General features: G+C 38.3%; 1 protein-coding gene across 4 annotated transcripts in view; it reads left to right on the top strand.

Moving 5' to 3' along the window:
- The window catches only part of LOC116494630 (fibronectin type-III domain-containing protein 3a-like), a 45,295-nt gene extending 20,873 nt beyond the window's left edge, over positions 1-24,422 (top strand). For all 4 annotated transcript variants that reach the window (XM_032196595.1, XM_032196596.1, XM_032196597.1 and 1 more), the window contains exons 4-27: positions 679-754; positions 1,966-2,042; positions 6,027-6,258; positions 7,564-7,836; positions 9,196-9,251; positions 10,406-10,560; positions 10,824-10,883; positions 12,281-12,419; positions 13,419-13,472; positions 14,148-14,269; positions 14,353-14,527; positions 14,779-14,865; positions 15,084-15,222; positions 15,724-15,792; positions 16,020-16,138; positions 16,238-16,343; positions 17,007-17,182; positions 17,784-17,897; positions 18,479-18,628; positions 18,986-19,266; positions 19,835-20,047; positions 20,399-20,565; positions 20,769-20,890; positions 21,824-24,422. In XM_032196595.1, the coding sequence (XP_032052486.1) occupies positions 679-754; positions 1,966-2,042; positions 6,027-6,258; positions 7,564-7,836; positions 9,196-9,251; positions 10,406-10,560; positions 10,824-10,883; positions 12,281-12,419; positions 13,419-13,472; positions 14,148-14,269; positions 14,353-14,527; positions 14,779-14,865; positions 15,084-15,222; positions 15,724-15,792; positions 16,020-16,138; positions 16,238-16,343; positions 17,007-17,182; positions 17,784-17,897; positions 18,479-18,628; positions 18,986-19,266; positions 19,835-20,047; positions 20,399-20,565; positions 20,769-20,890; positions 21,824-22,141 (3,480 nt within the window). In that variant the 3' untranslated portion in view covers positions 22,142-24,422. The remainder of the gene's footprint in view (positions 1-678; positions 755-1,965; positions 2,043-6,026; positions 6,259-7,563; positions 7,837-9,195; positions 9,252-10,405; positions 10,561-10,823; positions 10,884-12,280; positions 12,420-13,418; positions 13,473-14,147; positions 14,270-14,352; positions 14,528-14,778; positions 14,866-15,083; positions 15,223-15,723; positions 15,793-16,019; positions 16,139-16,237; positions 16,344-17,006; positions 17,183-17,783; positions 17,898-18,478; positions 18,629-18,985; positions 19,267-19,834; positions 20,048-20,398; positions 20,566-20,768; positions 20,891-21,823) is intronic.
- Positions 24,423-25,805: the final 1,383 nt, after the last annotated feature.

Genomic DNA, 25,805 nt, shown 5'->3' on the forward strand with positions numbered 1-25,805 from the left:
ATTTGGGTGACAGTGAATATGCTCTTGTTCAAATTGACTCAGTGACCCTCACTGGGAGCGTGTCATTAGCTACAGGATCACACAGATATGAGAAAACACATCTGATCTTTCAGGAGCTGTAGAGCAGAGGTGGTCGGCATGATCTGCTTTACCACCTCATTCCCTCTTCCTTCACTCCCAAAGGACCTTATGCTTCTGTTAAATTAGCTGATAACATGAGGAAATATGTTGTCAAAATGCCTACCAATATGCCATCAATGAGAAAATGTGGCTGCTTTTTGCACAAAGCAGCTTTTTCTTTTTCTGTAGTCTTGATTTTTGCCAGTTTAGGTCTGGAACTGAAGGCAAAACTCAGAAAGCCAAGTGAAGAACAGGTCATTTATTGATTCAAAAAGAAGGATATACAGCAGTGTGGAAAACAGAGAAAATAAATACTTGATTATTTCAGGTGTATCAATGGAAGCACTGCAGGTAGTAATTTATATCAAAGTGGGAGGAAATTTCATTCTTCCTCAGTTTGCCTTTTAATCTCTTAAGGCTGCCAGAACCTCTTTCATTCTAATCAAACGTGTAGGTATAAATAAAATGGTTGTATTTTTCCTCTAATTAATCTCTAAAATTAAAAAAAAAAAGATGAATAAACAAAAAAACAGCTACTCTGTATTTTGCTTTTTGCAGGTTATTCTTGTGCAGGTAAACCCGGGTGAAACATTTACAATTACAACTGAAGATGGACACATTCAGTGTATTCAAGGTAAAGGAAACACTGCAGTACCCAATACAAATATTCTTACTCTCTGCAAATGTCTTAAAATTGCTACTAGAATTTTTCTGTAATGTCAGATGTGTTTTTATGTGTTCCATGATGTAATAAATCAGATTTTTTCAGTTTGTACTTAAGCAAAAATAAGACAGCACTGAGAAATTGCCAGGCTTCCTTGCATCTCTGCAGACCTTGCTAATAACTCTTAAAAGGTTGGCATTTCAACAGCTCTTTTAATGATTGAATATCTACAGGATATAGATAAGATCCTGTAATGATCCTTCTTAGGCTCTTAACACATGAATTTGTGAGATTTAATCCAGACTTCTCTAAACAAATGTAATACGTGCCGTGTGATCTCACTTTGAGGTCAGGTAGCAGCATTAGCAGTTTGTTAACATTGAGGGAAGCATCACTACCGCCTGTGTGTGGCCTCAAAGTGCTTTTTAGCTGCTGGGTAAGTGACACGACCGCAAATCTGAGGCTGGTTCAAAATCTCTCCTATAAGTCAACTTGAATTTATCAGTACTTCCATTTTAGGGATACTTTTCACCATTTCAAATCATATTATATAAAACATGTCCATTCTGCTTTGATCAAATCCCAGAGATGAGTAAAACCTTTCAGCTTGAAGTGAAAAATAACGTATCTTTATGTTAAAAAAAGTAAAAAATTGTCAAATAGCTGTCAGTGTTACTGTAGCAATTGTGTTACAATATGAGAACTGAAATTGATCTTTGCTCATGGTTGCACAGTTACAGAATTACTGTTGGCTGTACAAGCATGGTGGTTGGGATATGTCCAATCTGTGCTTTTTGTAAAAATGATTGCACAGCCACACTTACACTGAAATGATGGATGCTTCCAGAAAGTTAGTAAATCCTACTTAATTGCACATTCAAAACAGGCATTAAGTTATCCTTGGTGAGACACATTGTATTATTTTTCTTGATGAAAATTTGGTGCAGATTTTTTTTTTTTCCTTAATGCTCAGTCTTGTTATTTAAGTCTCTCTCCTGAATGGTTTTTCACTGGGTTGTTGAAGCCTTGCCTCTAAACCTGTCTGTCTGAAGGAAGTTCCATATCTGTGGAGCTGGGTCTAGTTGCTGGCTTTTGAGACACCATCCACAGCTTTCGAAAGCAGGTGTCTCGCGCCTGTAAAAGCCTTGTTTGTTTAAAAGTGGCACTTTATTACTTCTCAGGTCCAGCACATGTTCCTATGATGTCACCAAATGGTTCTATGCCGCCTATTTTTGTGCCTCCCGGTTACGTATCTCAGGTAAATGTTAATTTATTCTCATATTTAAGTATGTTTGTGGGTGTGGCTTCTTAACAATAAAGCTATTGATTATTTTATCTATAACAGCTGGTAAAAGCAGCTCTCATTTTTTCCATTGAACTTATCAAATATTTAACTTCGTTGTACGCGCTCTCACCTTGATCTAGTTTTCTTTCTTTTATTAGTATTTCAGTTACTAGGCCATAAAGGTTACTTCCAGTAAGGCAGTAGGTGGCCCTGAATTGGCTGGCTGTTGAGTTCCATTAGCAGGATGCACATCCTGATTTGCCTTCAGCCCTGTTCTCAGGGTGAAAGTAAGTGCTTAGGGCACGAGAGCAATGCCTGTGAATTGTAGCATGCTAAGTACCAGGGGACTGGTGAGTACAGATCGTGCTTGGCTGTGCTAGAAGCAGCCTGGTGAGAACATAGCTGGTGGCAGCAGCTGAACTTGTCTTGTTCCTGCTATGGATATGAGACGTGGCTTTCTCAGACTGAGGTTATACGGATCACATACCAGTACCATTCTCTCTGTCATCCCTCAGGTCTTTTTGTTTTTGTGTTTTTTGTTGTTTTTTTTTTTTTCCAGAGTGCATAAGTTATTTCTTTTTCATATCTTCTGATAATTTAGATTTTTCTATTCAAATATAACTCCTATTTATTGAAGTTTCCCCTTCCTCTACCAGTGCTGATCTCCCCAACAATCAGTAAAATCTCTGCCATTACAGCAGACCCGTGAACAGGAGTGTTAATGCTACTGACATGTGCCTGTGGAAACAGCAGGACTCTGGGCTTCTCTCCTAGCTTTACTTTTCCATTCTCACTGGTTTTCCACTCTTCTGCACTGTTAAGTCGAGGCAAATCAGAGCGGTGTGTGGTGTTTGAACTATTATCAGGCATATTTGAAGTTCAGTTTAATTGACTTTTAAATTATTAATTTTTTAAAGGAAAGTAATTAAAAACATCTTTCTTTTTCGTTTTCTTTTTTTTTTTTTTTTTCCAACAGGATAGAACAGGTTTCTTGATTTCTAGTAATGTTCCAAATGTACAGTTTCCAAGCAGGCTTGAGAGCCTTGTTAACCCCTTGTTCTTGTGTTCCCCAGGCCCTTGTCTTTCTGCAGACAGCTGCCTCAGCAGTTTGTGCTTCTGCTGTTATAAATAGGCATTTTCATGCAGACCTTGAAGAAAGATCCCCCCAGATAATTTATGCTTCAGTACAAAATTGGGTCTTCAGTGCAAACAGTCTGCAGAGCACTGGCAAATGCTGAAGTGTACAAACTGAAAAATACATTTGTTCTGTGTTAGCTGTCACGTGAAAATAAGGTTTTGTTGTTTTGTTGTTGTTTTTTTCTTTCTGTTGTTTTAATTCCCTTGGTCACTATGACAGTGATAGACAAGTTTGAAGCCAGGTTTAATCAGTTATTTGTGACATGCTTCTCAGCAGATGAGACTTCAACTTTCTGTTCCAGAAACTGAAGAAACCCAGAAGTAGTAATTTTGGTTTCTCCCAAAGTGAGGTGAAGAGATTCAGTAGTGGATAACGGCGACATAGCAGGTTCAGACTGTAAAATCCTGTACAAGCCTTAGTACAGTAACACATCCCTTCTGCCAGAAAGTGGGCCTAATGAGCTCGCTTGTTTACTATATACGCAGAGCAGAGTTAATATAACTGTCAAAATTTGCTCTGAGCTTTGGCTTACATACATTAAAGCGTGTGTTATAGTATTATGCACAGTAATATGCTTGAAATGGTGTATTTAGTTCTGTTGATAAACCAAAAAGCCCCCCACGTTGCTCCAAGAACAAATTGTATTCAGTGTAGCAGAAACTTGGTCTTCAGTGACTTCTTACAATGTTTTTTTTTCCTCTTTCGAGTCTGTTAAGAATTGCGAGCAATACAGCTGGCTCTGAGGTCATATTACAGCTGAACTTTGTCAGGGCAGTTTGTGAGTGGCCGCATTCTGTTTCCTTTACGAAGAATACTTTCTGGTTAGTTTGCTCTATCTTCTGCTGAGGAGCTTTTCAAAATGTACTTTTGGCATAAGCAATATTTCAACATCCGTAATGCCTTCTTTGCCAACTAGGAAATGCTGGAGTGATTTCTTATAGCCAAACTAAACATACTTTAAGAGAGGATCTTGAAGGAACTAAAAGGATAAAACATATGGTCTGCTTTCATAAAAATGCTTTCATTAAATGCCTGAAAATGTAAGTTTTGTTGTGTTTTTTTTTTTTAGTAACAGATATCTGTGTAAATAACTTGAGATCTTCTAGGAGCAGATTCGATTTTGTATGATTTATTTTACAGATTTCATAAGAAAAAAAATAGTTTTGCATCTCAGTTTTGCTTGCCAGCCTGCATCTGGACTGGCCCTTCTTGCCACAGGTCCCTGCTTGCATCTGCAGGCAGCAATTTGGGCTATGTGGTCCCTCGCTGTATTAATACTAAAACATCGTAAGGCCTTTCCTAATAGCATCTGTGATTTGTATTTTTAAGTGCAACTCGGAGGAGAAGGCAGATGTAGAGGGAAGGAAGCACAAAGCTGCAGACTAATTCTGAAACCAATTAAGAAAAATGCCTCGATTAATTTTGGATTGTCAGTTTGCCGTTAAGATTGAATATTTTTCTATTATTGACTTTTTTTTTTTTCCAAATTACATTGTTGATACCTGATTAATTTTTCTGTGCAAGGGAGAATAGACCAGAACGTGCTCAGTTTGTTGCCTGCCTTTAACAGGAGTTAATCCAATCTTGTTGCTTCTGAGTCAGACTTCCTCGTTCGTTAGTGTGAATGTTGTGCCAGTGCACTTCTGTATGGGGACGGAAGCAAACTGAAATACAGCCAGGTCATCTCTCTGATGGACAAAGGCCTTTGACCCCATCAGAAGTGTAGCTGCTAAAAACTTGGTCCCTCAGATAGCAAAAATGGGTAGTAACCACAGAATCCGAACGTGTTCACCTCTGGGTGACAACAAAGCAGCACAGATGGAAACAGCTCTGAATGACAGCTGAAGAAAGGACCCTGTAAACTTCACCCTCTGGTTGTCTTTTCCAGATGTCTTTTAGATGAGGCTAAACTGGGCAGCATAGCTTTACTTCAATGTCATCATTGTTTGATATTTCTTTCTGTGAATCCTGTTCTGGTGTTAGTGCTTGACTTTGTCTTCTAAAACCTGAGCTCTGTCTGAATCCCTTCCTCAGCTTAAGATTTAGAGGGGAATTACTGTATAAAATTCAATGTATTTCAAGTTTACTGTAGGAAAAGGAATACACTGAGATAGCTGTTAATATATTTAACTCTGGCTGAATTAGACTCTGAAAGGAGCCTATGTGTTGCCAGCTTAGGACGTGCTCAGAAGTGTGTGTGTGTGCATACACAGGGCAGCTCTTCCATGCGTTAGACCATTAGCAGCTTTTTATCCTAGAGTTCAGACACGCAGACAGGTTCCTTGTCTGAATTCTCTTCGCCTGTGGCAAACATGAAATATTTTGACATTTGAGTTGGGTTTGATCGCAGTGCAAGACAGCAGAGCTGACTTGTACTACTTTGTACTTGCCACAGGCTAGGAACATGCATGCAGACATGGACCACAAATGGGTGACGTGCAGCAACTTGTACGTGTGATAGTGCTGGCAGGCTGCATCTGGTGTAAAGCAGGTCTTCTGGCTGCAACTGCAAGGAGAATAGGAATTGCACCCTGATCGATTCACATTACTTGTTCAAAGGAATGTATACGTTATTCAAATCTCACTTAGCACTTTGATGTGTGAGGCTCAGCTTCTTAAAACTGACTGCCTTCAACTTCAGTTTCTTCCAGTGATACATGCTGGGTATATAAAAAAAACCACGGGGGTTCGTTTCTGCTTGTATGTCCTCGACTGTCAGATGGCAGGTGCAAACCTGGGCATGGAGATTCTTGATTAAATGCACAAGATTTACAAGGTTGTTTCTGCACTGAGATTTCATTTCTTACATTGCTTGACAGGTGGTGGAAGAAAATGGAGTTCGTAAAGTGGTGGTGTTGCCACACTCGGCTGAATTCCATCCTTCCATGCATCCTCCTCCTCCTCCTCCCCACGTGCCACATTACATGCACCATCACCATGCTCTGCTTCCCCACCCACCTCACCCGGTGTACCCTCCGGTTCCTGGCACAGGAGAGCTGCCGCCACAGTTCATCCACCAGCATCCACCACCGCATGTTTTTCAAGAACAAGGTGAGAGTGCAGGTGATGTTTAAATACATGAGAAGTGATTTCACTTTTTTTTTTTTCTGGATTGAGGCACCAAGTTCTGTTGGTAGCTCCTTCACACATTTCCCATAATTTTGGTGCTAGTTATTAGCCTCCCTGAACCTTAGGCACCTCTTGAGGTGCCTTAAGGTACTCTTGTTTATAAAGGGTCTTGGAGAGGCACTCTGCAGGTATCATTGTATAAAGTTTAAACTTTCTGCTGTTCTGTTTAAGGATTGAATGCAAAAGGGATAGCTTAGAAATGTTACGATACTCTAGATATTTTTAAATGTCCCCCTTTGTCCAAATTTGACTGAAAAGAAAATAAAAAGCAATAACATACATAGACCAAATATCATAGTCATCTCATAGGAGAATGAAATGCAAGTTCACACTGTATCTAAAAATTGAATGAAGCAATATTTCACTGGAGGACTGGGATCACTGCTGACTTGAAACAGGCTATAAGCCTGATTATATAAACAAGCATTTAACATAGAAAGAAATTAGGCTGGGGAAGATCATTCTCTCTCTGTCAAGCTCAAATTGTTAATTAACCTGTTTCAGCTAATGTCTAGGGTAAAATAGTAGCACCTAAGCTACGTTTTAAAATGTTAGTTTGGGTCCTAAACTTGCTTATGCTTTTTTGAAAGTATGAATATAGGGCTGCATCAGGGGAAGAAAGGCAACTCTGAGGCCTAATCTCGAGCAACTAACAAAAGATAGTTGTCTGAAGAATTGAATTGGAAACAACAAGAAAAAAAAAATCTAAACTCAGTTTGTGATCAAAAATATTAAGAAAGAATAGATTCAATAATTTGAATCTGGGTTAAACAGACGAAATGGAAATTTGCCTGCAGATATTTTTGTGTGTTTTATTGTAGCATTTAATGAACATGACATTTCAAGACAAGAATTAAACTTCCAGCTGCTATTCTTCTCCTCCTACCTGATCTTTATACTCATATGCTAATTTGAGTGCAGTCCAGAAACTCTTTATTAGTGAAGTTCCTTCAGTCTAGTGAAGCTGTGCCACTCAGCAGTGTAAAATGTGCATGTTTCTCATCAGCTGCTCTGCTGCCCAAAGCCATCTGAGCATCAGCTGGGGCTCGGTGCAGCTGTGAGCCATGCAGCTCCATGTGTCGTCAGACTTACAAAAGCAAGCCCGGTCAAGTTGCGTGTTTTTTCAGGTTCCAGTTGTGCTGTAGTTATTCTTCTGATTTTAGAGCCTTTCTCTGTTGTCAAATGAGTTGTACAGAACAATGAAATAAGTTCTCCTTTGCTTTGTAGAACCTCGTTCTCATGGAAGGACAAACTTCATTCAGCGAGATGAAAGGAGTCTCAAAATGCAAGAACACCTGAAGAAAAGACTAAAAGACAGACAAGCTAGTGGTCACACTAACAATAAACTTAACAGTCCTCCATCTTCACCACATAAAGTTAATAATTCTTCCAATGCAGCAATTCAGAATGGAAATGGAAAGGGACAGCCAGGGACAGGAGGACCACTAAAGCAGAAGCAGATAGGAAAAACAAAGGGCAGTCCAGATGCAGAGATGGGAGGTAAGTTGTATTGAAAGGGCTTAAAAATAAATTAATAAATAAAAAATACTAGATTATTTTGTAACAGAAGATGTGATAAGTTTACTGTAAAATGATTTCTGCAAAAATTGAATTTGTAAGGTTTTTTCTCTACTTGGGATTAGAAAAAGCCTGATATACTTTTTGTTATGTTTGGATTTTTTTCCTCAAGACATTAAAGTAATGTCAAGTTTTATCATTTGAGGTTTATCAAATAAGGTATTTAAGAAGATTTACTTCTAAACTTCTTAGGGCTCTGTCTTTTCTGACCTGGAACTCTGATCGGTATTCCAAGTGAGAATGAACTGTTGGTACTTACATACCTTACCGTGACCTTTGGTGTTGCTCTTTGTCATAACATTTTGGATAACGAGCTACTTAAGCCTTGGAGAAATATGAAGGTTTGAGCAACTGTCTTCCCTGGTTGCTGTTTGAGCAGTTGTAATTTTAGTTCATTGTTTTTGCTGATATAAATGTTTGAGCTTTTTAATAACTTATGGCTTTTGATTTGCATACAGTAAAATACTTTGTGTAAATGTCTTTCATTTTGGTTTGAAACTTTTTCTCCGATATACAAATGGTTTCTTATCATGATTCTGTAAATAATTTGTGCACCTCTTAGTGCTGTGTGTGTCTTAAAGTAAATGGTCTTTTTAGGCTGTAAGGTATAGTTCTCATCTCTGTCACTATTGTATTTAACTCTTCAGTTGTAGACATAAAGCAAATATCTGACTTTGTCAGGGGAAGTAAATAGAGGTGAAAGCTTTTATCCAGCTTGTTTCAGGGACTAAAGACATTCTTGATTAAAGATTTGTCTCAATACAAACTTGCTTTGAAAAAAATCCCAAGTTGTTCAACATGGACAACTTAAAGATAGGATTCAGTTTGTAGGTGTCAACCTTTTGATACCTGTGGGTATTTCTAATACAGTTTTGATCAGGCTTCTTCCAAATTATACCCAAAGCAAGTGGTTTACAATGGAAGTTCAGGGAACAGCACATACAATAGCAAGATAAGATCTTATTGTCATTTTTAAACACCTTTCGTTTTTAGAGGAATGTGTTTGTGTTATCAAAGAAAATCCACTAATGCTCAGATTAGGAAAATATACCCTTTGTGCAGGATGTACTAAAAGGGTTTTTGTAACACTGTTAGTTTTGGATAGTTCATGTTTCTAACCATCCTGCAGCCAAAACAAACAGAGGAAACTAACTCTTTGCACAATAAGTACTATTGTTAAGCTCTTAATGAAGCGAACTCCATCTTGTGGTGGCATTTTTGTAACAGACTGTTTTTTACTCTTGAGGTTTTCTCTAATCTGTTTTGTATTTGAAATTTCAGAATCTGACACAGAATCCAAGAAATACGATACTCACTTAAGCATTGGCAAGCCAGTAGTAAGTATTATCCTTTAACACCATTATTTTTGTGGATATATTTTCTATTAAACAAGATGCATCTTTCTCATTGATCACATGTTCTTTTCTTTAATGGTTTATTTTTTTAATAGAAACAATGTATTTTCGTTGTAAGAGTTTGTATCTGGGAAAGGGCAACCATCATATAGAAACCTACTTTTTCTCATCTTTCTGAAACAGTTTGGCTCGTTTTCCCAGTCTGTAAGCCAAGGCAGTATCTACTGTTGATGTTGTTGTGTGTGTATATAAGGACTTTAGTACCTGGCAAGCAAAGGGCCCGCTGAACTAATGGAAGCCTATTTGCTCTTTGAACCATTCTTCATTCAGCATAGATGATTTCAGATACTGGGAATACAGTTTACAAAAACAGCTCATCTTTTTATGTTATGTTTAGAAATTGGAGCAAATATTTGAGTGTTTACAGACTATTTAGGACATTGGAATCTGATGACAGACATTGAAATGTCTAAAGGCTGAAGTAGCACCAATTTTTGATCTCAAGCATGTTTAATGAAACTCTTCTTTGCATTATCTATGTGTTGAGCATGGGTTATTATTTTTTTATTTTATTTTATTTTTTTCTAGCCTTTCAGGCATTCTTACGGTCATATTTTTCACTGCTGCCTCTGACATCTGTACTTAATGCCATCAGAAGGCTATGTTGATTTTTGTTAGAGAAACTTGCTTAGACCAAATCTTGTTATCATCCAGATTAGTGCTTACGTGTTAAGGTCGATTAATGGAGTTGTAATAGAGTTAGAAAGTTACGTCATCTGACTGTGCCTAAAGGTACATCTGGTGCCAGTGTTGAAGACTCCAGATCTGAAAATTTGCTCCAAATGAATGATGCAAACAGTGCAAGTGAAATAACAGATTTTCTCTTCGTACACTGAGACAACGTAACGTGCCTATAAGTAAGGTTATACAGTCTCTGAAAGGAAATCCTTTAGTTTGATAATTGAAATGAAAACAGAATAATGTAAACTCAAATAATTACTCAGTGTTTCCATTACGAAGGTAAAGAATTCCTCCAGTGAGGAACTTCATGGGCAAGCTAGCAACACCATGTTATTAACTAATTGACCTTTTATTACAGAAAGCAAACTTACTTGCATTATTTATGCTTTTAATAGGTTTCTGATATACAAGCAAGATCAGCCGTTCTGTCCTGGAATCTCCCAGTTAGTTCACAGAATGGAGAGAGCCATAGTCATAGTCCAGCAGCATTTACATTTGAAGTAGCAATATCCAACAGTGGTAAAAATGGAAAATTTAAATCTGTCTATGTGTAAGTTTAGTTTCTTCATTTAAGCACAATACCGATGTTTAAAAACATTAACCAATCAGCAATCTCTTTATCAGGAGCTGTTTGTTGACTTGCAGACCTACATACTTCACGTGAAATAAATTTTAAGTAATGTCAGTATGAGTTACGTGGACAATGGAAAACTTGAAAATTAAATGTGTGCTAGATGGTTTTGCTTTTCAATAAGCTTTTATCCAATAATGTATAAGGAAGAGCTGTAACTTTTTTTTTCTCCCTTTCCATAGTGGGGAAGAATTAACAATTACACTTCCTGATCTCAGACCAGCAACTGATTACCATGTCAGGTATGTTGTTGGAATACTTAATGTTGTTTTTCAGATGTTAATTACGAAATCATTCTAGCTTCATGAAAAGGATGTGGTCACAGACCACATTTGAGGAATATTAAGCATAGAATAACAGAGCTGCGGACATTACTGTTGCTATCTAATTCCTTCTTTTCTTCTAACTCCATTGAAGTGTCGCCTCACTTTCTTCAGTTTTCTTCCCTACTGTCTTCTCTCTCTTCTTGTTTCTCCGAAATATAAACATCAAGTTATCCTCTGTGGCATCTTTTCTAGAATGACAAGTTTGCACTTAGTGAAAGAGATTGATGTGGGCTGAAGGCAGTAGCAGATAAAATAACTTAAACTTCAGTGTGGATTTGGAAGTTTGATGTGTCAGCTTGATTTGTAAAGTTGCTTCTCTGAACCGCAAGCTTCCGTAGCCCTGCAAGAAGAGCTGAAACTAGTTGAAATAGGGAGACAGTAGATGCTGTGTTACAAGGGAACAAGATGTTCTCTTGGAAATGAAGCAGAGCTCCATGTGCACAGCGTAGGGTACTGGAAGATGGACAATTTTTCACCTTTCTGAAAAATAAGGCAATCCATTGCTCTTGAAAAACAAACATAAGTGAGTAAAACTGTCCCAGAGATCCTGTCCCATTTGAACAATTACACTGAAATGTTGTGGTAAGTGTAGTCCACATTCGATCTCAAGGTTTTTCAGTGAAAAGGTTCATTTCAAGTCAGGTATTCTGTTACCATTTGGTAACGCTTGCTGTAGTTTTCATCATGCCTCCCATGAGTATTTCATCACTAAAATATCTCCACTGTGATAGAGTAAAATGCAGTCCGCCCTCTCACTGTGATGATTAGAAAAGAACACTTGTGTGAATGATCTTGGTCATGTTTCTTGGAGACCAGGGGCCTACAAACATCTAAATAGACTTGTTTTTTGTCAACAGACACGCAGATTGGCACATTGTTTCTGTCAAAATATGAACAATAGAAAGGATTCCTCACTAATTATTAGTTCAAAATAATTGTAAATTAAGGATATTGATCTAGAAGGCTCCGTGTGGTGAGTGTCCACATGCAAGCTCCATCACGCTGTTGTCAGTACACACCCGTGTCCCTGGTGAGCGTGGTATGGTCAATAGAATTTCTGATGGGGACATCAGTTCCTGGAACCTAGAATAAGATCATAAACTCAGACTTGGCTTTTTCAGTCTTGACTGAAAAGGCATGATACTGTTGTCTTTAGGAATCAGCGTCTTTGGGTACTTTTTTCCAAGAGCGTGGGCATTCTGGTTTTGCTGCTGTAACCACAATTTGCAATTAAGTAAATTTCTCAAGCTGCCAACTTCTCCTTAAATTTTCAGTTGCTAACGCAATAACGTAATTAATTGTCCTCTGTTCAGAGTTTCAGCAACCAGCAGTTCGATCAAAGAATCCGTTTCAGAATTAGTGAGCTTCACTACAGAAAGTTGTGAGCCGGATTGTCCAGCTGCCCCGAAGCTAATTAACAGAACCAAAAACAGCCTGAGTTTGCAGTGGAAGGTAAGTAGACTAATGTAGTCATATATGGCATGTTTACATTAGCTCTGTCAGTAGCTTGGGTATATTAGGTGTTGGCTTTTAAGTTGCTTGGTTAAGACTGAAGGCTGAAATCATGATCACTTGTAGCAGGTCTCTCTAAGTATGAACAGTTGTTTAACAGGAAAGTTTTATTCTTAAATGGCAACATAAGAAAGAATGGAGAATCGACGTTTTGCGCGGAGTTCATAGATAGATGTGACTTAAAAGAATTTGGGAATTACAATGTTAGTTACTCGAACTAACTTGTAGTGAATATCTTTGTCTAGTTTGTACATTTACTTTTGAATCTAATTTTTGAATATATACATTATAATCTGTGAAGATTTGGTATCTTTGGTATCTGTTTTTTATTGACATTTCATGTTTTTCTTATGACTATGCTTATACCTGGAACTAATGGTTTATAAATGAATAACATCAGTTAAATTATTTGTATCTATTCTGAGGAAGGATAGAGTTCCCATTTGTGTGCCATAGAAAACAGAAATGTTGCTTGTCTGAATGCTTACGTTGCTCAAACAGCCAGTTGGCAAACACACAGCATGAGGATGCAAAGAAAAACTTTAAGACTGTTTTCATTGTTCAGAAAATGAAACTGCTTGTGGGTTCATATTATAAACTATCAAAATTAATAAAGTTAGTGTAACAGTTCAGAGGGCCACCAGGAACAAGGAATTGAAATAGCTGCTAGTGCTTACCCTGACTAACACACTTCACTGAATACATGTGTCTATGCCCACAATAGAGCTCCAGGTTATCAGAAGTATCTTTGTGGAAAAAGAGGGCTATTCTGTATGCCTACTGCAGATTCCTTTCAGCTGTACACTAAACAGTTATGTTTTAAAAGGTGGTTGGAATATATATATTCAATTCTTAAAATGCTTTGTTTTAGCATGCAATATATATGTGTGAAGTTCCATCATTTGATTTTAACTTTTTTCATTGTTTCTTTATTTTCAGTCCTCAAATGACAATGGTTCCAAAATAACTAATTTTCTTTTAGAATGGGATGAGGTAAGCCCTTTTCTAGTGGAAAAAAAAAGTCATAATGACATCTTTAGGCCAATTATACCTAAAAATACTTTCTGCTTAGGTACATCTACTATTTTGGTGCAACTGCCGAGACAGTTTTAAAGTCACTAGCCAATTAAAAAGCTTAAATCAAATTACCAGTATTGCAGCAATTCAAGTAGATAATCCTTTTAGATCCTCTGAGAGGATAGTGCAAAGCTTCCTCATTTGGTTCTTGTCATTCAGAGTATTAATTCCTATGCTTTCTTTAAATGGCTGAGTGTTTTTGGCTTGTATCTTCAAATTTTCACTCAAATTTTGAACTTATTACATAAACGTAATTCTGAAGTGATTAAAAAAATCAAAAGTGTGTTTTGTTTTCAATTGCAGTTTTATTTATGACCATTTTGTCACAACTCCAGCACTAAAAAATCATCACATCTCAATCAACATGTTGTCTTATTATCTGGAATACTCAGGATTGCTATCAGTAATACTCAGTATGACCCTGGTGACATTATTTTTTTACATTCTTAAGGCTTCCTTTTTTTTTTTGTTGTTGTTACTAAATTTGTGAAACAAAATTTAGGAAAAGTTAGAGGTGAAGAAACTGACCTTAGCAGAGAGCATACAGTCCCAGTGCAAAAAGTTGCTCAGGTTGTTCTCACTTTTTTAAAGGGGAAGAATGGACCCTTCAAAGAATGCTACTACGGGCATCTGAAGCAGTATAAACTTACCAAACTCTCTCCTTCTACAAAATACTCACTTAGACTAGCTGCTAAAAACGATATTGGAATGAGGTAATGAACGCAATTTATAATATCATTCATTTTCTCTGCAGCTACATCTGCCGTCATTAACTTTCTAAAAAATACTTTTCCAGTGGGTTTAGTGAGACAGTGACATACTACACAGCAGGAATTGTCCCGCCACCCCCAGCGCCCCCAGTGCTCGTTGAAGCAGGAGTGACCTGGCTGTCATTGAAGTGGAGCCCACCTAATGGGGTGTCTTCAGATGACTCTCTCACTTACAGTTTAGACATGGAGGAAGAAGGTTCTGTAAGTGCTGTTTTTTATGGCATGGGTAAAAGCTTGATATGCAGTAGTGCATAAATAACAATTTAACCCTGTATGTTACTTCTCAGTAAAATGATGCAAAATAGTGCAACAGTTGGCAAGTACTGTATGTATTTATCAAAGAAAGATGAAGTTCCAGCTAAAAAAAGAAGTCTAAAAGTCTTTATTTTGTTTTCTCATGGAAAATTAGTGTCTGCATTTGTTCTTTTTTTTTTTTTTTTCCTCCTTTACAGGGTTATGGTTTCCAACCACAGTATAATGGAGATGAACTCTCATGCACTTTAAGAAATCTTAGGAGGAGTACATCCTATAAGTTTAGGGTTTGTACTATATTTTATTTCTAATTTAATTTTGACGGCATTTCAGGGGGGTTAGCACTTCTGTGTAGCTAAGACACTTTCTGTGGAGACTGGAGAAATTAACCTGCAATTCTCGTGTGTTTGGTTTTGTTTGCATGGAAGAATTTTGCAAATCAGCTAGCTGTGTATTACCTGTCATTAAATCAATTGCTTATATGTTCTCTTCATTCCTGAAACAGCTCTTTGCCTACAACAGTGAAGGAAAAAGTAGTCCTAGTGAGGTAGTAGAACACAGCACCAATCCTGACAAACCTGGCCCGCCAAGTAAACCAACTGTAAAGGGAAAGATCCATTCGCACAGTGTGAAAGTTGCATGGGGTAGGTTACCTTTCATTAGTGCTGTATTTGAGTGCTTCTCATACATTTGTGTATGCAACACGGATCAAAAAACAGAGGCAAACTCAGGCTAATTACTTGTCTCTGTAGAGAATGTTATTGCAGAAGGAATACATAGCATTAAAAAAATGCACCTTGCTCTGGTTTGGGGGCTGTAGCCAGCAGTATTCATTTTAGATATGCTTTAATAGCACCAAATTTACCATGATGCTTACATAATTTTTACATACTCTTAAAAGTTTGCCTCTGAAATTAGCAGTATTTTCTTAGTTGCACTTCTTCCTCACATAATCACAATTAATAATAGAAAAACTATTGTTCTGTAAAATGTATTTTGAGTGTGTGTTCACAGTTTTTTATTGCGTTTTCTACTTGAATGAATTCTGTAACAGATGAAAATGTTCTCTGAAAATAGTTGATAGCAAATTAATGCATTGTCTTTAAAGCTTCAATAATTTATTGCAAGATACTGTTTTCTTTCAGAGCCACCCAAAGATAATGGAGGATCAGACATTTCTAAATACTTTTTGGAAATCTCAGAAGCATTAATTGGTAAGCCATTCTCATTAAGTACTAATTCAGCTTGTGATTCACTACTCCTTGCTCTAGTAATTACTGTTCTTTTTTCATGTCTGTTTTTGTTGTACATGTTCTTTGTGTAACTGATACTTCAGATTGGATTCTGTGCCTTGATTATCTTCATACAAAATTGTGTGAAAATTTTCAAGGTTGATTTTTGCAAAAACTTTGAAGTATAAAGTATTTTCTTTTTACCCCAGGGAGTAAGTGGGATACCATATACAGTGGTTCCCAGAGAGAGCACACATGTGATCATCTCAAGCCTGGTACTTCATACAGATTGAGAGTTTATTGTGTCAGTAAAGGTGGCGAAAGCCAGGTGAGAAAAAGGAGAATAAATTTGGATCTGAAAGTCATTTCATTCTGTTTAGTGAAATATTTTGTGTTTTCATGCTACAACCATGTGTATTACTGCTAGGCTTCTGATGTTATGACTGTTACAACATCGGCTGTTCCTCCTGGACCGTGTCATGCTCCGTGCCTGGCAGGCAAAGCTAAGCCCAAGGAAATCACTTTACAGTGGGGTAAGCTCCAGCAAAATATTTTTCTCATTTTTAAACATCAGAACAAAAATTAAAAATCTGTAGAACTCTTTAAAACGTTTTCTTATATGTTTAAGTATTTTCATATAAAAATAATGTAAGTCATATAGCCCAGGTTACTAGTTTAATTTAAAACAAAAAAACAAAACAAACAAAAAAAAAAAAAACAAAGCATGCTAACCAGCTAAGATTTGGTGATACATATATGTGTAACAATATGGAGACAGTTAAACAGAAATAAAGGTCTTGAGGAAAGCTTGATGACTGACTGCCTTGTTACTGATGTGTTATGGGCAATTTGAGAATCACCCCTCTTTTTTGTTTGTTTGTTTTTTTTTTAATTTTTATCTTAGTGAAGGTAATAAACAGTAAAGAAGATACATTGTTTTTTGAAGGCAATGTTTGAAAAATATACGGAAGAACCTGATAAAGGCTATCTTAAAATTATATAACAGTATCAGGGAGGGAGGGAGGGGGAGCATTGTGAAATGTTTCTGCTCAGATATGATGAATGCCTGCACTGGGATTCTGTGATTTTTAGAATTCATCTGGCTTGACATGCAGCTTGAGAAGGCTAATTAGAAACAAGCTAAAGAAAAAAGTGGTTTGTGAAATGAATAGAAAAAATCCCTTCTTATTTCGTAGGCCCGCCGTCTGTCGATGGAGGTTCCGACATAACAGAATACATTGTAGAGATGGCAAACTCGGAACAAGATGAGCGCAGACAAGTGTATCAGGGTCCAGCATCGGAATACGCAGTGAACAACCTGCTTCCTGGGAGAACATACTGCTTCTGGATACGAGCAGCAAACAAAGTTGGGGTAAGCGCTCTGCTCATGAGAGCAGATATTTTTATGCAAGGGATAGTGGTGGTACTATCACGTTAGGAGCCTGATCGTATTTTGTGGCTTGTTAGATTTTCATTGAAGGAGCAGGATTTTTCATGTGGATTCACTGAGGTGGGGCTGAAGGAAGGACAGTTTTATAGTTTCACAGTTAGTGTCGACTTTTACAGATTGGTGGTGTGGGAATAGTCTTGTGTAGAGAGGTGGGGTCAAACAGTGCCACGTTTGAACAAGGTTAGGTTAGGACAAATGGTGGTTGCATAAAAGTCTTTCTGAAGCATTACCATTGCTTGTGGAAGCAGAATCCTGACTACAGGGGAAGGAGGAGTTACAAGACTATAGGAGAGTGTGAGTTAGTGGGAGGATCACAGATATCCTGTAGGCATGGGGCCAATTTACAGAGTAAACTCCCTGGAAGGAATTTCAAATGGCGCTATGAAACTGAGCACTGAAATCTTCTATTTGCTTCCCTATCAAGTTAAAAATAATTTGTTTTCTTTGGCTTGTGCACTTGCACATCAGTTTTGCTTTACTATTATTGCTATATTCATGCAGTTGTATTTTTATTTTTTTTCAGTTCGGTCCTCATTCGGACAAAGCAGAAATCTCTACTGCTCCCGGGCCTCCTGATCAATGCTGCAAACCTGTAATAACTTGTAAAAATGCAACTTCTGTTATAGTTTCATGGGAGGTAAGTTTTAATGTTTTTCAGTAATACACAAATTAATATTTGGCTTTTAGAATAATAGTAATGTGTAATATACAGAAATGGAAGAAATGGCAAAGGTATGGGTGTAATATTTTAAACATTTCTCTAGAGAGCCATACGTTGTTCGTGCAGATTTTGTCTGCTACCAGTTTCCATTTTAAACTGAATAAATGGGAGTGCCATTTAAATTCTCCTCACGGTATGGCAACTAGTGTTTTGCTGTTAATACTTGGAAGCATTTTAAGAAGTCGACCTTTAAGTCATTTTTTTGAATATTGCTGAAAGTTTGAGTTTAAATTTCCAGTGTGGTTGTAAGAAATCATGCAGTATGCTACAGCAGTAGCAGCTTCAAGCGTATGGGTACGTTGTACTGGCATTGTTTTAATGGTAGCAAAGAGCCCGAGTATCATATCTGAGAATTAAGTTTGTTCTCTAAAAAGAACTCAATTTTTCAATCCCAGTGCTTCTGTTTTGATGTCTTTGTGTGATGTAATGAAAGATCTTGCATGTTGAACACGTATGTATGTGCAATAGTGAAGATAATTTGTCACTTAAACCTTTAGAGTCCCGCATGCAATGGTGCAGAAATCAGTGAATACAGACTGGACTGGGGTCAGATGGAAGGAGCAATGCATGTCATTTACACTGGCCCTTGCCAGAGCTATGAAGTGAAGGGTCTCACACCTGCAACCACATATTACTGCAGAGTACAGGTATGAAAAGCCTTTTATTATGTGTTACTGAACAAATGAGGAAGCGCACATAGTTTGCAGGAAAAAATCAGCTAGAGATGACAACTACATGCTGTCACTTGCTAAGACAATATTGCTTTAAAAAATCACTCTCCCTTTCCCTTCTCCCCAAGTCCCTCCTAACTGCATGTATCTAAAAATGAGGTTTAGGTCAAGTGTTTTATTAAATAGCAAACATTTTGCTATGTTTGTGTGTTGCCTGGGAAATTTCCCATGCTCTTCCAAGTTCCTTTTAATGACATGCAAAAGAAAGCATGACAGATATGACTGATTAGAAAAAAAGTGGATTCAGTAAACAACACATAGTCTATCTTTCAGGCTGTAAATATCTCTGGAGTTGGGTTGTTTGGTGAGACTGGTGTGGTGACAACCCCTGCATCAGTGCCTGCAGCAGTGTCAGTACTGCATTTACTTGAGGAAGATCAAATGGAAATTTCTCTTCCTTTATCAACGTGCCTTGCAATTCAATGGGAAGAACCGTGTTGTCATGGGTCAGAGATCACTGGATATAATATAGAATATGGGGAGAAGCAGCTTGTAACTGTTGGAAGAAATACAAGCCATGTTCTTGAGAATCTGCTGCCTGATACTCTGTACAGGTAATAATAATCATTTTATTCAGAAACCACGTTTGTAGAACCTACAGTCACTAGCTTTGAAGGTAGTGTTTTTAAACTTTATAGCAATTTCATTCAGCTTACAGAATATTTGCTTGATTCACTCTACAACTCTGAAAAAAATAAAATTGCCAAGTCTTTCTTCTAAATTTTCTGGGTTTATGACTTTTTATTCAGAAGCAGTGCATACAGTGATGTGGTCAGTATCTCAAAATGTTTGGTTTGACTAAAGTTTAGTTCAGATTATGGATCTTCGGTGTCACCAGGAGGCAAACGGTACAAGTAAATGGGAGCTTAGAGCGCCTGGGCACTTGCTCGCTGCGCAGAATAAACCTGAACAATTCTGAGAAACACTGAAGTTTCATTGTGTCGAAAACAATGTAATTATTTTGACCTGTTTTGAAATAGATAATTTGTAAAGTTAATTTCTGACTGCATTTTAATTGCTTTATTGTTTGTAGTCATATTCTTTACAAACTTTAACTCTTGCCTCATCAGTATTTTTCGTGGCCTCAGTAAATTAACCATATCGCTTTTCTCCCATTTCTAGAATTAGAATACAGGCCATAAACAGCTTTGGAGTTGGTCCTTTCAGTCATTCCATTAAAGCCAAAACGAAACCACTACCTCCTGACCCTCCTCATCTTGAATGTGTGGTCTTCAGCTACCAGAGCCTTAAACTGAAATGGGGTGAAGGTCCCAGCAGAGCTTTAATTACCAACCCGACACAATTCAACTTGCAGATGGAGGACAGGTTTGGCAGGTAAAATAATCAGAACACTAAGAATGCTACAGCTGCATTAAAACTTCGTGTCAAGTTTTTTAAGACCATTTTAAGTATTCTCACCTCTGTCTGCACCAGTAAGTTATTTGGGCATCCCGAAGTTTGCCACTTTGTGTGCATTTTTGTATCCTGTCTTTCAACCAGAAGTGCTGTTAATCACTGTTAGCTAGTATTTACTTGTAAATAGTAATTTTAGTATAGTATTTCCACTACTTTTGTACTAAAGTTAGATAGAAAAATATTCACCAAGCTAACTTACGATATTGATGCACAAATTTGTGGTTACTGAGTAACTCTAATTCGTATATATTGTTTTGTTTTGTTTTCCAGGTTTGTTACTGTTTATAGCGGTCCTTGTCATACCTACAAGGTGCAGAGACTCAGTGAATCCACTACGTACTATTTTAAAATCCAGGCATATAATGATGCCGGAGAGGGAGAGTTTTCTGAAGTTTACGCTTTCACTACAACTAAGTCTCCACCCGCATCTCTTAAAGGTGAGCTTACACTGCTCTAGAAACCTCTGCAAGCTGTTTTTTTAGTAGGTAGAATGCTAAAACCCGACTCTTTTCCCAGTGAGACCTCTCCGTGGCCATTGTGGGACTGAACAGAAGCCGGCTATCTTACATAGAGATTTTCTACATTGGTAGAGACCTTTATTCTCTTTTTCTAAAATAACAAGAAATCACTTTTTTTCTAGCACCCAAAGCAAATCAGCTGGAAGAAAACACTTATGAAATCACATGGGAACCTTTACAGCCGATGAAAGGAGATTCCATTGTTTACATCCTTCAGCTTGCTGCTGGGAGAGAGTTTGATCAGGTACCTTTTATTTAACAAAATGAACTTGAGGCGTTTTACTTAAGGAAAAAAAACTCCTCTAAGGATTGTTTTGGGTTTTTTTCTTAACCAAATGTAAATAAGTTATTCCCAAGTACATTGCAGATACAGTCTCCTTTGTTTAGCTCACTTTGGAGATCTGTTCAAAGGAGCACTTTTGCCTCTCTTCATGTTGTTGTGCATTTTTAATCACCCCCACAGGGGAATGTCACTACAGACTGTATGTTCAGGCAAATACGGGTGGGCAGTCTTTTGAGAGTGTTGTTCTTAAGACTAGCTTAGTTTACACAATTCTGCGCTTTCTTCAACTTGTCCTTTTCATTAGCAGGCAAATTGCTGCTGCTTCTGCTCTTTCTTTGAAGTAGAAGCACTTAACTGGAAATAATCTATAAGGCACAGATCATAATGGTTCAGGTCTGTTTTGGCCCTTTGGCTTGTGCTGTGGAAGAAAATGACTACAAAGGCAGGTTTGAGAGTCACTGGGAGAATTGCTTGGGGGGTTACCACTGTTATTATCCAATCTTCTCAGTGCTTCCTGTGGTTCTTTTGATCCTTAAACCATACAGTCTGTGGCATCACTGTCTTTGTTAGTAGTGGACATCACTTGCCCCACATTTGCAGGGGAATTATACAGACCCGTGGTTCTGCAGAACTATATAGATTTTTTTTTTCTAAGTTTTGAAATCCAGGTCCATCAGTGTGGAGCACTGTAAGCAGCTTTGGATTATTCACTAGAAAATGGATCATAAATTCATAAGAAATAAAAGCTGAGATTTCATTAAGTTGGCTTGAGGAGAATGACTTCAGGCCACGTCCAGTGCTGCCTGTGCTCGTAAAGCAGAATGGGAAGTATAACTTCATGTTTGTTGATGAATCCCAATTAAAGTGCTTTCTTTTTCTTCTTCTTCTGCCTAGGTATACAAGGGACCAGAGACTTCCTTCCGTCTCACAAGCCTGCAGACAAACTGTGAATATCGGATCAGAGTCTGCGCTGGCCGTCAGTCCCAAGACTCTACTGGATCCCAAGAACTGTATGGACCTTACAGTCCCAGTACAGTATTCTCATCTCAGAAACAGGAGCTGGTTCCGCAGTGTGCTGATTTGACAACAGAGCTGGCAGAGAGTAAGAAGACGTTGCGTGAAGAGCGCTTCATTGCTATCGTTCTTCTCTGTGGGTTTGCAGTGGTTGCTATTTTATTTGCTGTTGTTATTCAGTACTTTGTAATCAAGTAAATGAGAGTCTATTCAGTACTCAGCTTTTTGTACAGAAGCTATTTCGGGTATTTATGGTTAGTTCTAATTAAAATCCTAGGTGGGAATGTATCGATACGTGCATTTCCACTTTTGCTGCTGGCTAACAGTGAGGCTGGGTTGGCAGATCCTTTCCAAATACTGAACACAGATTTCTTGTAGAAAGGGTAATCCTGGGTCCTCTGTAATCAGGGTTAGCTGTTAATAAAACAGCAAAAACTGCCTTATCGTGCACACGGGTGTGTGTGCACATTCTTCCTCTCTCCGAATTCAAGCGGGGCCTTTGGCCAGTTAGAGAGAGAAGGCGTTCCTAGAGCAAGTCCTTTTCAAGTACAACTAGACCAGTGGTAGCCGATCAGCAATGTTTAATCAGGTATCGTTGTAGTTTGGTATACATGAGATACAGCAGCACAAATGCTTAAGCTTAGAGCAGTACTGTATTGCAAGACATTACTAGAGCATACCACATTTAATATACTGTAGAAGGAAAGCAGAATATTGACTTTGACTTAGCGATATTACTACTTTACAGTTATTTTAATATTTTGGATTCAGTAATAATCATTTCAAGCGTTATAGTAGAGGGTGCCAGCATTTTTAGAATTTTAATCAAAATGCTCGACAAAATGTTAGCAGGATGTAATGTACATGCTGCAATTGCATTCGTATGTAACGTTGCAGAAAAGGCCCCTTTTGTATTGTACATTTCTGAATGAAATGCTTTCTGCTGTTGGTGAGCAGTTGTTGGCCCAATCCACATTTCACTCTCAGTGCCTGAGAGAAAAGTAATTTCCTGTGCTTCTGATTAAATCTTTGCAGTGTTTTCAGAAAAGCACAGGTATTGTCTTTAAGGAGAAAGAGTGCATTTATGATAAATGTTACACTATTTGGCTCAAACTGAGCAAATGTTTTTGTACTATTATTAACCTAAAAATGAAAGTTCAAACTGCTTTTGGATGCCCTTCTATCTTGATCTGAATTATCAAATTGTACATGAAAGAACTCTTTTTAGATAACATTTATACAATGTTTTAAATGACTTGCTATCCCAGTGGTAGCAGCTTCACATTCCATTGTTTTCTAGATGGGAATGTTCAGCCTGCTATGAACTTTTCTGAAACGCGTCCTGTTTGTCTGGGGGGGATTTTTTCGTGGACACTGTGCACTACATATGACTGTTCTTGTTAAATCTGCTTACGAGTATCTAAAGGCGAGCCCGACGGCTCTCTTCTTTTTATCAAAGATTTTGAAAGCTGGAACTCGCAAGTTTAGAAAAAGTTTCAGAATGGGTCTTCCTGATAGCATTGAGAGATGCCCTACAAAGGCAGATTCAGCGTTATTTTGCAAAGACTACACTATATACATCAGAGCGATGCACCTGTATGTGGAATGTTGGATGTGCTAGTGCTACAGGCTAAGTATTTCCCGTAATTAATCACTTTAAGGGTCTTTCTCCTATGGCAGTTGATGAATAATGTTGCGTTATAGTTTGAGGCATTGTGTTGTATTTCAGATGTGGAAAACCTAAATTATGACATAGTATCGCTTAATACTCTTAAAAGTAGATTTATGGTGCAATCTGAAATTAATCTTTTCAAAATGTACTCTTCATTTTGTACTCTATTTATTTTGATTAAAAGTCCTGGAAAATGTATGTTTGAATGTATTGTTCTACTTGTAGCAGAACTTTAAGTTAATCATTTATTATATCATAGAAATCTCTCCCTCCACTGTTCGAAAGAGATTTATACAGATATTAGTGTCTTTAGTTCGCAGAAGGGTTTACAATCTGTCTTTCTCTTCATAGTCTACTTTTAGCAAATACGACTGCCTTCAGCAAATCTCTATTGCCAAAGGGTTACTTCTTTAACTCTTAGAACGAAGTTTGTAGGGATTTATTTGGCAATACTTTTTCTGGTGATTTTAAAAGATAAATTAGAATCGCAAAGTAAATACTAACAAGTCACGACTCCTAAAAGGTAAAATAAAGTTCCTCTGCAATTGCCACAAAATACTCGTGTTTCCAGGAAGTGTACTGGGCAGCCTGCCGTAATACCGATGTCACGTCAGCTATTATCCATTCCAGAACGATATACCCTAGTGGCATTAATGTATTAGGTATCTTCATTTTTCTTGTATTGTAATTTTGAGGTATCTCAAACTTATGTTAAAGCTGCCATGCATTGTATTACTAAATTGTAACTATCAAATAGATAATATATTTAATACAGCCAATAAATAATACAAATGTATTCAAATTTGACTACCGGGTTGCGTGTTTTTGTGGATTTTGACTTTATTCAGTCATTCGTACAGCCTGTAATTTAAGCTGAAGAAACATGTTTAGCGTGGTTACTGAGCATCACGAAGAGCTGTCTTTAAAACAATCATTCTGGATGAAAAGTTGTTTGAAGTGCACAACTGAAACCTGTCTGGTTGCCTGCATTTCGTCTGTGGGTGAGGAAGGTGCGCCAGGCAGGTGTCCCAGAGGGTTTTGGTGCCTTGAAAATCAGGGAAAGATGCACACCTTTACCCCTTACCACCTGTGCCCCCAGTCTGCTCCAGAAACAATTTCTGATGAGGCTCTGCAAGGTAGGTTTTTAGCACAATGCTGTCCTCTCATTTCTAAGAGATGTCTGGGCACCAAACTGCCGTTTCTTGAGCCCTTTTTTGTGAGGTCAGGCAGGGCTTGGGACAGCCCCTGGTGATCTAGGCTCTGTGTTTGCCTGCTTTACAAACAAGGGAGAAGGCGAATGTCTTCTATCCGCTGCTTCCTGCCCTTGCAGCCTCCCAAATCTCCTAAAATATTACAAACATTTCTCAGAAAATGTGTGGGGAGAAGCCCAAAGGATAGCCTTATACATGTTGCAGTCACCATGTCCAGCATCTACCTGAATTCTAACCCCCAACACAGGTGGCAGAACGCTTTGGTTGCCAGAGTTAAGCCAGCATGGGTTCTGCCGGAGCTCCCTGCCATGCAGCACAAATTCTGAGGACGTCAGCTGGAGCTGTTTGACTTCTTGTGGCTGCTTCCCGTGCTGCCCACCATGCTGTGATCCATCTTCCTCCGACTCCACACCGACTGCTGCGCGAAATATGCACCCTTTGCACTGCTTTTCTCCTTAACCTGCAAGAAGGTGCCTGCGTTTACCAGGTGGGTTCAAACTCTTCTTTGATAGGGGAAATATAATCGGCCCTTTTGGGCCAGTTCCACAACTTGCTGTGGGTACTTAGGGCCCTTCCCACTTGAGCTCTGCCTCAGCAGATGCCCCAGAGTGAGAAACTACTGACTGCTGTGATGAGCTTGTTGAGTCAGGATGGGAAAGCCTTTATTTGAGCACAACGAGACAATCTGACATTTAGCCCTAATTTACTTTCCACTTCAGAAGATCAGAGATTACGAGCTGGAAGCACCAGTGCGGGGGAGGCAAGGGGAAATGGGGCCAGTGCTAGAGAAAACAAGGGAAGACTCCAGGAAGCTGGAGGTTATCTGCTTGTGGCAGGAGAGCAGCGATGCTCAGCATTGGCGACGCTGCAGTCGGTGCTTGGTTTGACAGCAGGATGTGTCCCGCCACGCTCCTCGGAAATTCCTCCGTGGCTCAGGAACTTGGCTGCTGGATGAAGCGAGTGGGGTACCCGGTACAAA

Source organism: Aythya fuligula, chromosome 13 (genome assembly GCF_009819795.1).
Source record: "Aythya fuligula isolate bAytFul2 chromosome 13, bAytFul2.pri, whole genome shotgun sequence".
NCBI classification, from domain to species: Eukaryota; Metazoa; Chordata; class Aves; order Anseriformes; family Anatidae; genus Aythya; species Aythya fuligula.